The 16,083-nt window shown below is 37.6% G+C and overlaps 2 protein-coding genes across 2 annotated transcripts; both read left to right on the forward strand.

Moving 5' to 3' along the window:
* Positions 1 to 1,843: 1,843 nt before the first annotated feature.
* On the forward strand, positions 1,844 to 6,344 carry LOC133980253 (cytochrome P450 2G1). Its single transcript, XM_062418914.1, has 9 exons — positions 1,844 to 2,114; positions 2,465 to 2,627; positions 2,788 to 2,937; positions 3,538 to 3,698; positions 3,985 to 4,161; positions 4,448 to 4,589; positions 4,737 to 4,924; positions 5,446 to 5,587; positions 5,836 to 6,344. The coding sequence occupies exons 1-9, from the start codon at positions 1,944 to 1,946 to the stop codon at positions 6,015 to 6,017; spliced, it is 1,476 nt and encodes a 491-aa protein (XP_062274898.1). The 5' UTR covers positions 1,844 to 1,943; the 3' UTR covers positions 6,018 to 6,344.
* A 3,215-nt stretch (positions 6,345 to 9,559) lies between these two features.
* On the forward strand, positions 9,560 to 15,257 carry LOC133980252 (cytochrome P450 2F5-like). Its single transcript, XM_062418913.1, has 9 exons — positions 9,560 to 9,821; positions 9,962 to 10,124; positions 10,476 to 10,625; positions 11,558 to 11,718; positions 12,673 to 12,849; positions 13,089 to 13,230; positions 13,546 to 13,733; positions 13,860 to 14,001; positions 14,146 to 15,257. The coding sequence occupies exons 1-9, from the start codon at positions 9,651 to 9,653 to the stop codon at positions 14,328 to 14,330; spliced, it is 1,479 nt and encodes a 492-aa protein (XP_062274897.1). The 5' UTR covers positions 9,560 to 9,650; the 3' UTR covers positions 14,331 to 15,257.
* The last annotated feature ends 826 nt before the right edge of the window (positions 15,258 to 16,083 follow it).

Raw genomic sequence — 16,083 nt, forward strand, 5'->3', positions numbered from 1 at the left:
AAGAGCTACAGTAACAGCTTTCTAATCAAAGGCATCAATTATTTATTTTTCCTGCATTTATCTTTGGCTTCCTGAATGTCCACTGGTGTGTGGATAAAGGGCATCGATCACATTGAACAGTGATCATTCAATCACATCTTCTTTGCTTCTTTGACTGCTTCCTTCACATTTTATCTAAAGTTTAAAGTTATCTAAAGTTGGTGGCATATACAGTATTTTACAGTGGCAATGCTAAGAGATTATGGGATAGCAGATTGATCTGAAGGTGATTTCACACGGATTTGATCAATCAATCAATTAATCAATCTTTATTTATATAGTGCCAAATCACAACAAAAGTTATTTATCTCATAAAGCAGGTCTAGACTTAATTTAATTTAAAGAGACCCAACATTCCTCCATGAGCAAGCACTCGGCAAGGAAAAACTCCACTTTAACAGGAAGAAACCTTAAGCAGAACTGAGCTCTGGATGGGCGGTCACCTGCCTTGACTGGTTGGGGTTGAGAGAGAGAGAGAAATGAGGAGATGAAATGAATGAGAAATGAAACACCTTTACATTCAGCAAAAACTCAAAGAAGCTGAGGAAAAATAAATTGTATTTATGGCCTCACAAGTTAGTCACATACATGTCTGGTGCAAAGAGAAGCAGCCAAACAAAGAGTAGATATGTCTGAATATTCACCAAAAACACTTACTGAATGAACATGTTAATAGATGGATGATGCATGAAGCAATGTGTCTGCAGACAGTATCTGAGAAGAGAATGTGAAAGCTTTGTTGGACTGCTCATTTATCCCTCTCTCCTCAGCCACACTCTTTAATCCTTATCTCCATGTGATTGCACTGCATACAACGCAAAACATAGAATGTGTTACATAACCACGCACTAAAGCTCCACTCATTGACTTCAGATATTAAGATTCAACATATATTATGATTGAGTACATAACATGCATGGAAAATTGTGTTTTTCTGATGATACATTTATGGGGTTTATCAATTTATTGGATTACAATGAATGCCGACTATTAGAATAATAAGTATTTTGTTAACATTCAACATCTACAGCCTCTGGGAGGATTTTGCCAAAGACTAATGGCAGCCAGTCATTTTGTGTTACATAATACGTACTACTCTACAATCCTTTTTTTTCTCATCATAATGCAGTGTTTCTTCTCTCAGGTATGAGAGCTTGTATTGGCGTGTCTCACATTAAGCTTTTAATTGTCCTGGTGTCACCGCTGTAGTATGTCTCCTTTTCCTGCCTTTTCACATATTAGTGCAAAGCTCAAAACAGAGTACAGCAGGTTTGGCATTGTGCTACGTGGGCCTTTGGCATGTTAATCATTGCTAGGAACAAAACTATTACTAGTTTTTACTGCTTTTGCTGAAGAGTTTTGCAAGTTTGACCATACTTGAAAGCGTGTTCAAAGGAGTTTCTTGATCATCTATAGCCTGATAAACTGTATATCATAGAGGGAGCCTAAGATGTCATACTGTCCTCTCAGTAATGTTAACCCAGCCATGACTACTCGCCTCTTGTTGACAGTGCATAGTACTCACATTTAAACAACTTCAGCATGTCAAGTATACCTCAAAGTTCAAGTTTCTGGGGTTTAACATGAACCCAGCTTTTAAAAAAATACAGTAACTTACAGTTTTAATAAAACTTCTGAATTTCTTTAACTTTCCTGAGGAAAACAGAGTAAGTGCATGTCAATGTAAGTCAAGTCAAACACTCTAACAAATTGCTTTGCCTCTGCTCATGCATGGCTGTTATCCAGTGAAAAGCAGTTGAAGGTGTACTGAAGTAAACAGAGAGTCACATGACTGAACTATGGTGCAATTAAGCACCTGAAACCAGCTGCTTAAATCACAGGGAGGAAATCAGTATAACAGAGATCTGTTGACCAGCAAGGAGACGAGAAGTGCAACAAGCATTATGGAGTATTTTACAACAGTGAGCTTAGCAGGGTTTATCTTAGCTCTGCTTTGGTTACTTAGCGTGAAAAACAGCAGGAAGTATTATTTACCTCCAGGACCTGCAGCACTCCCTCTCATAGGAAACCTGCCACAACTGGACAAATATGCCCCTTTTAAAAGCTTTGTCAAGGTGAGTTTTTAGGAACACATTTGTTTTGCATTATTGGTTTTGATGCTCTATCATAAAGTAACCTATATTACATATCCTATCTGAAAAAAAGCTTGAAAGCAGACTGTCTCGTCATTATTTGGTTGTACTGACTTGGCTTGGCTTTACTTTCTAAGGGTGAATTTTACTTGCAAAACACAGAGCTTGTCAAGGGCTTGATAATTAGTTAATTATTAGAATCAGGTGTGTTAGAGTGGGGAGATACCTAAAACATGCAGGGCAGTAGCTCTCTAGGAGCATGGTTGGAGACCACTGGCATAACAATACATGAGTGTTTCTTCTTCTAACAAGCATGTCTCTTTTTTGTCTAGTTAAGTGAAAAATATGGTCCTGTGATGACAATGTACCTGGGTTGGCAGCGGACGGTTGTTCTAGTAGGATACGATGCAGTGAAGGAGGCCTTGGTGGATCAGGCAGATGAATTTACAGGGAGAGGGCCCGTTCCATTTCTGTTCAAAGCTACTCGTGGCTATGGTAACACAAAATACTTCAAATCTGTCATCTCTGTCTTGGGATCAGTGATTCTTTTGTGTGCATATTTTCATGCCTACATGTCTCTTTATCTGTTTGCCTTCTCCTGCCTGCCTCCACTAGATCAACAAGCATTGCTTATTTTCCACATTGTGTATGTCAGGTTTGGGGATCAGTAATGGAGAGCGCTGGCGTCAGTTGCGACGTTTCACCTTGACAACCCTGAGAGACTTTGGGATGGGACGCAAAGGGATGATGGAGTGGATCCAAGAAGAGAGCAAACACATGAGGGACCGAATAGATACATTTAAAGGTGTGTTTTCTGCTGTTGTTGTTGTTGTTGTTGTTGTTGTTGTGAGAGCACATGAGGTTGATGTGAAAGAGGATTATTTATAATCTCTCAGGACAAGTTTAGTTTGTATGGTGCTACAGTTTCAGTGGGTTTGTTTCAATACAGTACATTAAATATGGCCAAAGAGAGAACAATCCAACCTTCTACCCCAATGAAACTTATAGCCTACATTTTTTTCAACAAATACTATTAATAAACAGGTTTTTAAAAAGAAGTAAAATACTTAAAGTAAAAATTAAGAAGTGTGTGAAAATGAGTGTTATCTCTTTCTTTTGGCAGTCAATGCAAAGTAAACGCGGCATCTGTTACATAAACTGCTTAAAAAAAAAAACCCTACTCACTTGATATTTTAAAATGTATATTTTGTTGGTTGAATTAAGTTTCTAAAATGAAGACATTTGGCTGAGATCATGAACAAATATCTAAACTCACCCTTGCCAATTGTGCTACTATACAAAGCCAATGATTGTGATGCAGTTTTTAGTTAAGTTGAGTAGTAATGGTAGTTATAATTGTAGCTTTTAATTGATTAGTCTAACATTGTTTTCCTGACTCCTTCAGGTGCGCCCTTGGACCCCACTTTCTTGTTTAGCTGCTCTGTGTCCAATGTGATCTGCTGCCTGGTGTTTGGCCAACGGTTCAACTTTGAAGACAAGCAGTTCCTGCAACTCCTCACCAACATTCCTGAACTGTTGAGATTTATAAGCAGCCCTATGGGTCAGGTAAGTGGGGTTGGGGTGAGTCAAATAATCAGTCCTATAAATACATATAAATACAATATTTTTTTTGGGGGGGGGGGGGGGGGGGGGGGGGGGGGGGTGTTGGTTGGTCCGATTGGTTGGTCCGATTGTCATATGGTGTCCAAAACATCTTACATAAGACTATTCTGTAATACTTTCCTACATTTTATGCACAACACATTGGATTGAATGTCCCAACCTGCTGAACACAATGTTATTATGTCCTGTGAAACAAAGCTGCAGTCTGCTGTGTGCTTTTCTCCCACAGATGTACAATCTCTTCCCCTGGCTCATGGAGCGTCTGCCCGGCCGCCAACATACAGTTTTTGCCTATGTTGATGAGGTGAGAGCGTTTATCAAGACAAAGATCCAAGAGCACAAAGAGACACTAGACCCGAGCTTCCCGAGAGACTACATCGACTGCTACCTCATCCGAATGAATCAGGTTAGAAAGAACTTGAGGATAATTAGTTTTTGTTTTGAGTACATAAACCGAACAATTTCATCCTGAGGGTTTCAACCTAAAGCTCCTTTGTATCCATTTAAATAATCCCTGAATATTACAATCGGGCACTTAAAATTGTCTTTATTTGGAATGAAATATTTCATAAAGATGAATTATTCAAATACTCAAATTTTAGGGAAACAAAAGCTCATCTGCCACCTGTTGACTATTTCACAATTTTGACTATTGTGCATCTTACAGCACTTTTACCACTTTGTCCCCACAGGAAAAGGACAATCACACGTCTGAGTTCCACTATGACAACTTGGTGTCTACAGTGTTGAATCTGTTCATGGCAGGAACAGAAACCACCAGCACAACACTCAGATATGCTCTAGCTGTGTTGATCAAACACCCTGACATGCAGGGTGGGTCCCTTTTTTACAGAAGAGTTTTTATTTTTCATCTTCTCAATACATTTGTGATCAAGTACTTAATAAGTCTGTAGATGCACCTGTCTGATAACATGCATAGCAACACTTTGGACAACACTTTTTGCTTTATATCGCTCACAGAGAAAATGCAGCAAGAGATCGACACTGTGATTGGACAAGAGCGTAGTCCCAATATGGAGGACAGGAAGTCCCTCCCTTTCACAGATGCAGTAATCCATGAGGTGCAGCGTTTTCTGGACATTGTCCCATTTAGTCTCCCTCACTACGCACTCGAGGATATCTCTTTCAGAGGTTACACAATCCCAAAGGTATCCTTCCATGATGGCATTAAAGGATATGTTCAGTCTGTCTTGTCTTAAAGAGACAATAAATAAGCTTCATTTGCATGACAGATTAGAAACCTATATTGCCAAAGCCGTACAGAAAATTGTTAACGTTGACATATGGTTACAAAAAAATATGAAAATATCAAATGCAATATGATAAAACATTTTTACAGGTGTAATCACTCAAACATTAACTACAGAGCTTGTTTGTCTTGGAGTATGACAATATTTAACAGATTTCGCAGCTATAATAACTACACATACATAGGGTAGTTTCTGAGGATTGGGGAGATGGATAAACTTGGTACATTATTGACTTTTTCAAAGAACCTATCTCAAATTCTTTATATTTTCTCTGTTTCAATGTTCACTTGGGTTCCTGGCTGTTATTTTAAGACAGATTTGAAAAATTGTAAACCTGTCCTTTTTGTTGGAGTGTACCTTGCAATATAATGTTCAGTGCAAAAAAAAGGCATGACTGACATGATGTCTTGTCTCAATAGGACACTGTCATCATTCCTCTGTTACACTCTGTGCTGAAAGAGGAAAAGCAATGGGCGACTCCCTCCTCCTTCAACCCACAGCACTTCTTGGACCAGAATGGCGACTTTAAGAAAAATCCAGCATTTGTGCCATTCTCCGCAGGTATATCCCACAAGTAGTTAGTTGACTAATAATCAATGAATATGAATGTAACTATTAGATGTTGGCAACTAAAAAGTTATTTTTAGAACAATAGATGTTAGGTGTGCTAACATGCTAACAACCTCATTAATCATTTCATTTTGTGCTACATGTACAGTGTAATATCTCACATTTTTCTCCTTTTTAAAATCACAAGCAATTTTCGTTTTTAATCATTCAGCTCCTTGTTTTTGATTATGTCTCCTCAGGTAAAAGAGCCTGTGTCGGCGAGTCACTGGCTCGAATGGAGCTTTTCATCTTCTTAGTGTCACTGTTGCAGCATTTTACATTTTCCTGCCGCGGAGGCCCTGACAGTATAAACCTCATCCCAGAGTACAGCAGCTTTGCCAATTTGCCACGTAGGTATGAGATCATCGCCACGCCACGGTGAAACACACGGTCTACCATCGCTTGAAGCTCAGAGTCACTCACCAGGACCTCTATACAACACGCACTGCTGTATAGTGATATAAAGACTGGACCATCAGACTCAAAATTTAAGCAACCGTGTCTCTTACAGCATGAATCCTCTTTTGTTTTTAAATCAATTGTTGCTTCCTGTGTTAATTGCCTGCATGTATTTGTTGTACACAACAAAAATAAATCTATTTTCATAAATATATTGCTGCTATTACTACTATAGAGTACCATGTCCTTTTTTGTACAGATGGCAATAAATCACTTCCTAGTGAGGAATAAAGTTGTGTATCCCTGTTAAGAGGTTGTTTTTCTTTATAATGTATGTGTTGTATTTCTACATAGAATTTGATTGGAAGAAGAGCATTAAACATTTTTAATTAATCCACTTAGAATAGACATGAACTAAAACTGGGGTTTATTTAATATATTTAGTTTTGTACCCTTATTTTTACAATTTCCCACAAAACCATTACTTGTTCTTAGTACCAAGACATCAAATTCATCACCTCTGTAAAAAATAAACAGTATAACAACTTGAAGTCCCCATGAAATGACCATGAACATGACTCGCATATCTTAAATGGTGACATCATCTTGCACTAGTGCACATAAATTCAAATTGAAATCAATAAAACCTTCATATTTCTTTGAATCTCTTGTCCACCTTTCCCTTAAAATAAAATTGTTTCTCTCCCAAACTGATATTTTATTAGTTTACACTTGTGAATGATCCTTCCATGCACTGTCCCACCCCAACATCCTGTTTGAGTGTCATTTCATGGGGATTTTAATGGCCACTGAAACTCTCCTTGAAATAGTAAAGGTCATTCTCAAACAGTCTTTTAACATTGTCCCTCTGTAAAATCTAGATCTAGTTTCTTTAACCATTTACATTTATTCTAAGTAGCAGTGCTGGTACAGTTGTATTCATATTCCAACAATCAAGCCATACAAGGTTGTTACAGTTGAAACTACACAGAGAATAACAGTTAAACTGGATGAATGCAGCATTGAAAAATGAAATAACGTTATTTTGAAAGACTGCATCTGCAGGAGAGTTTACAAGAGATCAGTTGATCAGCAAGGATACAGCAAGAAGACAAACTGGGTCATTTTCTTGCAGACAGTGTAATTGCTTTTTCTGTATCATTACTCTTAGCTTTTTTCTGTGGCTGTTGTGAAAGATAAACCAAAAGAGGTAGCTTGTGAAGCATGACTACAAAAACACTCACTACCCCAAATCAGGTGAATCTTGGAGGATTATTAGTTGATTAAAATGGAGTTGGCATCCAGTTTCCTGCCAATAGTCAGCGATGGTTTCCTCAAACCATGAAGGTGACTTTTCCTTAACTTTAACAAGTTTATTAAATCTTTTGCCGTACCTTAACCAGAATTCATTTGAAAATGATTCTTGTTTATACAGCACTATATACGCTCATAGGAGATGGTAGTCAAACAAAACAATCATCATCAGAGGGCAGCTGTAGCTCAGGAGGTAGAATGTGTTGTTCACTAACCAGAAGACCGACGATTTGATACCCAGATCCTCCAGTCTGCACGTCGAAGTGTCCTCCTTGAACGACAAATTGCTCTGCCATGAGTGGGTGAATTTAATGTATTATAAAGAGTATGATGTATTATTATTAGTCAGTTATGTAAGAACATGTTGGCTGCAGGTATCTAAGGTGGTCTGATAAACTAATTAAAAAAGCATTGTAGAGGCCTATTCTATGTCCCTTAACCTACATCATGCAAGCCTGATGAAGGGCAGTGGTGGTTGAATAAAACCTGCAATCATTACTGGTCTTAATTATTGTAAAATTGAGTAGGTTTTGATTCATATTATCAAAAGCAAGACTCCTCCCTCCTTATATTCATGCATTTATGATCTACTGTAGATCAATGTGCAGGGAATTACAAACCAACCTGTCCAGGGTAACATAAAATAACAAAATATGTTACATAATCTCATCATAAATCAATTCTATGAGACTGACATGACATTTTCACTGATAACGGCACAGTGATCTTTACCATACTGCTCTTTCTACTGACAGAAGAAACTAAACAGATGACTGTGATTTTCTGGTCACACCTGAACTGCAACTTCAAAACCAGTCCTGCACTCATGTGATTATCTGCAGGTAACACTCGCACATAGGAGATTTTTTTTTTTTCTTACACGTTTTATTAGGAATTTAATGAGAAGTGTAACATAAGTTGAAGCAAAGTTGCCTGCTACTGTTCTAGTGCACACCTGATGATAGCAGATGATAAAAAAAAGCTCTGTTTAGTGACCAAACATGAGCAGGATAATGTGTTTCATAATCTCAGAATCAATGGTGGCCTGACTTTTCTCCTGACTTTTCTCATTGCATAGTTGTATGAGTTGGGGGTGTGATGACCCCTGGTGTCATCTCTGTTTGGCCTTAGGATTGACCCTTCTGCCCTATTTCTGCAGGTGCTCGTTAGGGCAAATGGTGACATCTGTGTGCCCACTGTGTGCACAGGTTATTGGCACTGTGATGCAGCTGAGGAGGTTCTGGCTCCCTCCTCTGACTGATTGTTGCTTCTGTTATATCTGTTTTTGGTTTGATTTAGTTATATTTAGTTATTTACTTTGCTTTCATGCACCTTAAAACACACACACATTTACCATCCACGCAGACTGACATCCTCATCCCATACTGTTAATATTTGATTATTTTGTTTAATTTGATTTAATAAATGTTCTTTAACTCTTCATCATGGTGTACCTCCACTTTGTTGTGAACACTTAAGCCAGATCATAACAGGGGTAACATAGTTTGTACTACAGGTGGAAGTCAATACATACTATATCTTACATCAGTGACATCCTTACACAATTATAACTTGTACAATAACCTGACATTATATTAATTTAATTTAATTTAATTTTTAACAACTGTGGGTATTCAAAGTCTTACAGCTTGCACCTTGTGCATGTTCTGAACTCGTGGTTGGGAAAAAAAAAGGTCCCTAGGGTAATTTTTTGAACAGGAAAATCTGTACTCTTTACATATCCAGCTATTTTCTGGCAGCTTTTGGTGATCACATCAGTTGTAGTTTTGACTTGCAAAGTAGGTTCAGTCTTGCTACTACTACATTGATTCAAACTTCTACAGTTGGGTTAATTTAAAACCCTCCTTTTTTTAAAGTCCTCCTTTTATCTGCTTATGCAAAATGTCTTTGTGTAATTTCTAAGCTGTTTTCTTTCTGATTTTGATATATTACTCTTTATATATACTCAACATTTCTCTTGATTAGGTCTGTACAGTTGGATTTGTAACAAGTGGAATATATTATTTGATCTGTGTCAGGGTGCTCAGGCAAACTGCTCTCAGATAAACCCTCAGGAAAGCCTCGGCCTGTGCAAAAACATGCTCAAAGACCTGCAGCGACTCTGACCTCTCACTTCCTTCCCGGCTTGGCTGCATTCCAAAACTCGCCATGAAAATCAGGTGAAAGGGTTGTCTACCTAAACAAGCGATGGCTATAAAAGCTGCATGTACTCCTTGACAGATTGCACCTTTAGTCAACTGCAGAGGACACAGGTAGAATATTTCCTTTTTTTCGGAGCATTATGGAGTTTTCTGGCACATTAGTTTTAGCAGTGCTGATCTTAACTTTGCTGTGGCTGTTGAGCCTGAAGAGTCGTAGACAGTATTGTTTACCTCCTGGACCCCCTGCCCTGCCTATCATAGGAAACCTGCTGCAGCTGGACAAAAGAGCTCCATTTAAAACTCTGCTTAAGGTGAGTGTGGGTGAGACTGATAGCTTGTTTTCCCCCTACTTATGTGACTGTACATACCTGTCTTAATTTGTTTTGTTTTTTTCTCCTGGCATGTCAGGACAAGAATAAAATGTTTTTCTATTCACCTGTTTAATCTCCAGCTCAGTGAAACCTATGGCCCTGTGATAACTGTGTACCTGGGCCCTAAGCGAGCTGTGGTTCTGGTGGGATACGATGCTGTAAAGGAAGCACTGGTGGATCAAGGAGATGACTTCACTGGCAGAGGACAGCTTCCTCTCATGGTCAAAGCTACCAAAGGCTATGGTAAAGTGGACATTTGTTATGATGTGTGTAACATTTGAACATGATCATAGATTTGATTCATATTTTTCGGTCATAAGCATCATGTTTCTCTTCTGTTGCACCTATAATGCTAATGAAATATGGAAGAGACTTAAATACACAGTAAAATGTATTCATGTATTTGCATTATATATATATATATATATATATATATATATGTTACAAAATCACAAAGTTGGAAAAATAGATTACATTTCCTGCCAAAATTCTTCAAAGTTTTTTTTTTATTTTTTTTATTTGAATACAAGCTTTTTTGGAGAACAGTGTTTTAAGAGTTTCTTTTTTTTAACTATCACATCTATGTCCTCAAAGGTTTGGGGATCAGTAATGGAGATCGCTGGCGTCAGTTGAGACGTTTCACCCTGACAACGCTAAGAGACTTTGGGATGGGACGTAAAGGGATGGAGGAGTGGATCCAGGAGGAGAGCAAACACCTGATCGCCCGCATAAATAGTACCAAAGGTATGTGTTTGCAAGAGTGACTGTGCTTGCTTTATTTGTGTTTTAAAAATCATGAGGAGGTGACTCTTTGTCTTGTTCCAGTTAAACCAGCATTTATGGGCTTTAAACTTGCTTAAATAAGCTGTGTAAATGGGGCGGGGGAGATTTCAACATGACTTTAAAGACAAATGCACAAATGTGTACTTCAGTTTGTAAAGCTGAGAGGAAAAATATGTGCTTGCATGAAACATGCAGTTTTGTGTGTGTGTGTGTGTATATTACTGACAATGTGTGCTAGAGAGTTATAAATGTTTTTAGCTTTTAACAGTGTGCCGTTTATGTTAGGTTATTTGCCTTCATTTTCCTGCAACAAACAAAACTACATGAAGTTTTATTAATAGTAGTTTGTTACTTTGTATTTGACAAATTGGTTGAGAAATCTGAGCTGTAATCTATGTATATTCAAGTCAAAATGTCAGGCGGAGACAGATTTGAATGAGCAGGGACAAATGAGGTCTGACTTTATGCACTCTATGCTCTCAATGCCAAAAATTCCCTTTTGAAGACTCAATCTATGTGACCCACATTTTGCACAATCATCCAAGACAGACCTAATTACATTAATCCCCAGTGTCTATCTATGATCTATGTGGAAGTCTGCACACTGAAAAACTACTTACTGACTATTTCCTCTTTTAGGGTACTGATAACACAATAGATTTACTTTAGAAATACATTTACTTATTCATCTAATCACATGTATCCAAAACTGGAAAATATATAAACTTGAAAACATGATAAAGGCTCACTTTCATTTTATAATTACTGTGATTTATATGTTTATTCTATTAATCTATTATTCTCTATTTATTCATTAAATATTAACATATCTACTTTATCTCTCTCTAATTTTAAGGCAAAGCTGTATTAAGCATTCTCTTTTTTCCTTTTAGCTGCACCTTTTGATCCCACGTACTTCTTAAGCAGCACCGTGTCCAACGTGATCTGCTGCTTAGTGTTCGGTCAACGCTTCAGCTATGACGACGAGCACTTCCTCTCCATTCTGCAGATCATCTCAGATTTGCCGCGATTTGGCAGCAGACCCGGCGGTCAGGTAGGTGAAGAAGGTGCACAGAAAGTGAAGCTTGATGGGTGGGTGAGTGGTTTGGAGGACCACTGCAATCCAACCACTCTGTAGGGACTCTGCTCATCTCATTGCTTTTCATCAGGAATGCACAGGTGATAATGGATATTTCAAAGGCTACCATTTAAACTCACTATTTAACCTCACTCTTAATTAATTTCATAAGCTACGTATAGGACTGTTACTGCCTTGACAGCTTTTTGATACCAGTTAATTATCTTTTTGTGGTTCGTATACATTAACTTAATACTTAACAAGATGTGTTCATAGTCAGAAAGATCAGAAATGATAAGAATTTCTTCCCCCCCCTTTTATCAATATGTACAATATATACAGTGTATTCTACGATGGCTGACAGGGCAACTCATAGCAAGTGAAGAAAATCTACAAATGGACAAAGAACAAGGAAATAAAGAAAACGTTTTAACCATTTGGACTGCACATACATAGCAAAGAGTGCAACTGAAAAACACAACAGCATATTGAGATATTGTACACACACTATTGTTGTATTCTTTTCTGTGTTTGTGTCAAATTAGGGAATCCGTCTCATAATTTGCTTTTTTACTTATTTGCAGTATTTTTTCTTAATGCAATGTTTAGTATATGCTGTCAAATGGCTCCAGATGTTTTCTTCATTTTCTTATGTTCTGCTTATTTACTTATTTTACTTTTCTTAAGACGTAATGTTCAATTAAAGTTTGTCTATATTCAGTTTAAGTCTAACCCACGCATAGTTTTAGGTGTCTTTCTCCAGTTAAGTTGGCTGAATGTATTGTATAGTGCTTTAGGGAGTGATTTGAGGTCTGTGTGCAGGGAGCGTTTTATTTGAGAGGCACCTTAAAGGTTTCCAGATTCTCTCTATTCTGGTAAAACTGGTCGTGAGACATATTTTTCACGAGCCCTGTCCACTCCCCATTACAGTTGTATAATATCTTCCCCCGGTTGATGGAATTGCTGCCGGGTCAACACCACAACTTTTTTGCCAAAGTTGAAGAGCTGAGAGGATTCACCATGAAAAAGATCCAGGAGCACCACAACACGTTGGACCCCAGCTGCCCAAGAGATTACATCGACTGCTTCCTCACCAAATTAAATCAGGTATGAAAGAATCAGTTCATGAGCCAGAATGAACCACAGTGGACAAAAGTAATAATATTTGTTCCATTTACTTTTAGCATTTTTAGCATTCTTACTAATTCTAATCTGTACTTACTGAGGACTTTGAAACATTAAGTGCACTGATGACCTCCCTTCAAGTGCATGTTAACATCTAGAGTTTTGATCCTTCAGGTTTTTATTGTCAAATCGGTGAGCTGGTTCTCATTTTGTTTTTGCAGGAAAAGCACATTCCCACAACAGAGTTCCACTATGAAAACTTGGTGTCAACAGTGCTGAACCTGTTCCTGGCAGGAACAGAAACCACCAGCTCCACTCTCAGATTTGCAATAAATGTTCTGGTTAGATACCCCAAAATACAAGGTAGGACACACAAAAGAGTGTAAAAGAAAAGCTGTACACACTAATCTAATTACTTGTACATCAAGTGATGTATTAACTTATTAACACGTGTTTTACTTGATCATTGTAAAGTCACAGATTTACTTTCATAGACTCAGGGCACTATCGCTCTTAATCTAGCACCTTGTCACTGGTTGCATGATTGTCAGGCAAGTCTAAAAAAAATAAAAGCTGAGAAATCAGAGTATCAAATCCTCGCAAATGAAGAGGCTGGAACCAGGGATTTGATTTTATGTTGATTTACTGATTGATTAATCAACCACTTTCATTCTGCAGAGAATATCCAGCAGGAGATTGACACTGTGATTGGACGGGACCGTTGTCCTCTCATGGAAGACAGGAAGTCCCTTTCGTTCACAGATGCAGTCATTCATGAAATTCATCGCTTTATGGATATTGTCCCCATGAATGTCCCCCACCATGCACTAGAGGACATCTCTTTTAGGGGTTACACAATTCCTAAGGTATCCTGGTTTTAGTTTCTGGTATCAGCAACAGCATTGATGCAAAAAACAAAAAACCCAAAACACTGCAGAATATTTACAGGTGATATAAAACGCTCTGTTTGATATAATGTTTCGTCTCAACAGGATACAATAATTATACCCTTGTTACACTCTGTGCTAAAAGAGGAAAAGCATTGGGAAACTCCCTGGTCCTTCAACCCCCAGCACTTCTTGGACCAGAATGGCAACTTTAAGAAAAATCCAGCATTTCTACCATTCTCTGCAGGTAGATTATTAAGTAAATATGTGGCTGAACTTCAGTTCAACTGGCTACGCAGTGTTGTCATGCTTATATTAGCTATGATGTGTAGAATAGGCCAAAGACTACAGTAAAATGAATCTCAATCTATTTCTTCTGGTTATTTCTCAGGAAAGAGATCTTGTGTGGGAGAGTCCCTCGCTCGCATGGAGATTTTCATCTTCCTGGTGTCACTTCTGCAGCAGTTCACCTTTTCTTGCACCGGAGGACCCGACAGCATAGACCTCAGTCCTGAGTACAGCAGCTTTGCTAATTTGCCTCGCAGGTACCACGTCATCGCCACGCCACGGTGCTAACAGATATTTTACAGCATATGACTTCAACCTGTGTCTTCAACCCTTATTACGTTTTTACGGGTCCCAAAGAGGGCACACGTTGGCACATAATTTCAAAATGTAGAAACCAAACTGCTATTTGTGATACTGTAGGTGTGGTTTCTTTTCAGTAGTGAAGAAAGTGTTTCCATGTGCCCAACTGAATTTCTGTAATAGCTTTTGTCTTACATAAATTCTCAAACCATTCGTCTAAAGACTAAATTCTCAGTAAAAAAAAGATATTTGCATTTGAACTGTTGTTGAAAAAATGACCATGCTACTGCCAAAGGAAAAACACACAGAGAAAAAAAAGTCCAAGAGGAATGTAAACTGTATTTTTGTTATGTTTTTGTTGTGTGAATTCCCTGGACTGCTGTAATGATCATAATTGAGTGAAATTACAAACAAAAAAGTCTAATCTATGCTTACCAGCACAGCACAGTCAACTCTGCTGTCATTGATTTAAATGGTGTTACTGGTTCTACAGCTCATGTGCTTATGATTGAGTTCCTTTAAAGCTCTTTAAATTTTAATCTTTTATTTGCACTGTATGTTCTTTTAATAATTTTAATGCTAATCATTATTTTATGCTGCACTCTCATATTTTATGTTCTATTTTAGTCTAGCTTTTTGTTTTCTTTCTTTCTATTTTTTATGTACTTGTTCTTTTTTAAATTGTATGTTTTAATGTTTCTACCTTTTACTGTTAAATGGTACTTTTTTTCTTTTTATTATAATCAGGTTTTTTTTTATTGTATGTTTTTATGTTTCCAATTGTTACTGTTAAATCATCTGATATTTAGTTTTTATGTAAAGCACATTGAGTTGCCCCTGTGTATGAAATGAGCTATATATAGAAAGCTGCCTTGCCTTACTGGTACTTCCATTAAAAGACCTTATGAAAATCAACACTGTGTGACGTGTACATTTACTCTGTGTGTCAGCCTTATTGTAGCTGCAGTAAATTACAATCTGTTGAATGAAACATTCACATCCAACATGCAATGGTTGATTCTACGGTTGACTACTAGATGACCAAATGTTAAAAAGGGTTTCATCAAAGCTGTCTCATCTCACAATGGTTTACTTTTTTTAAATTATTTTTTGAGTTGAGAATACAAAGTGCATATAATGAACTTCTAATAATCTTGTGAATGATGCCTGGAAGCAAAATGAGTCCCCTACTGTCTAATTTCTGCCTAATTTCTATAAACCACCTGTCAATGCATAGATACCTAAATGCAGGAAGATTGGCTTATTCTGCATTAGGAGGCCATCAAAAGGAGCAAGATATGTTATCATACAGTAATTATGTGTGTGTAGTTTTCATCAGTGTTTGCACTCTGTTTACATATCTTCCTAACATCATTTTATTACTGTAATCTGAATGTATATAGGTTTAAAGTGATTATATTGTGTCTATTGTCCAGTCTCTATATGCATTTTGTGAAAGAATACATTAATCACACCATAAAACATGAAAATAATTGTATACTTGTTTATTTTATTGGTGAAAAGGTACTGAGTTTGTCCAAATTCATCAATTCATGGTGTGACCACCTGTAGGATTCTTACCAGAGGAAAGGAAGAAGGCTATGAAGAACAATCAGTCACGGCTGTAATTTGATGAGTTCGAGTTCAGGTGATCGGTCAAGCTGTGTTTCAAGCTGTCAGTATGTTGATGCATGCTCCTGTGTATTACTGTCTTGTGTCTGAGCAACGGACTGGATGTCCA

This window comes from Scomber scombrus, chromosome 5 (assembly GCF_963691925.1).
Source record: "Scomber scombrus chromosome 5, fScoSco1.1, whole genome shotgun sequence".
In the NCBI taxonomy this organism is placed as follows: Eukaryota; Metazoa; Chordata; class Actinopteri; order Scombriformes; family Scombridae; genus Scomber; species Scomber scombrus.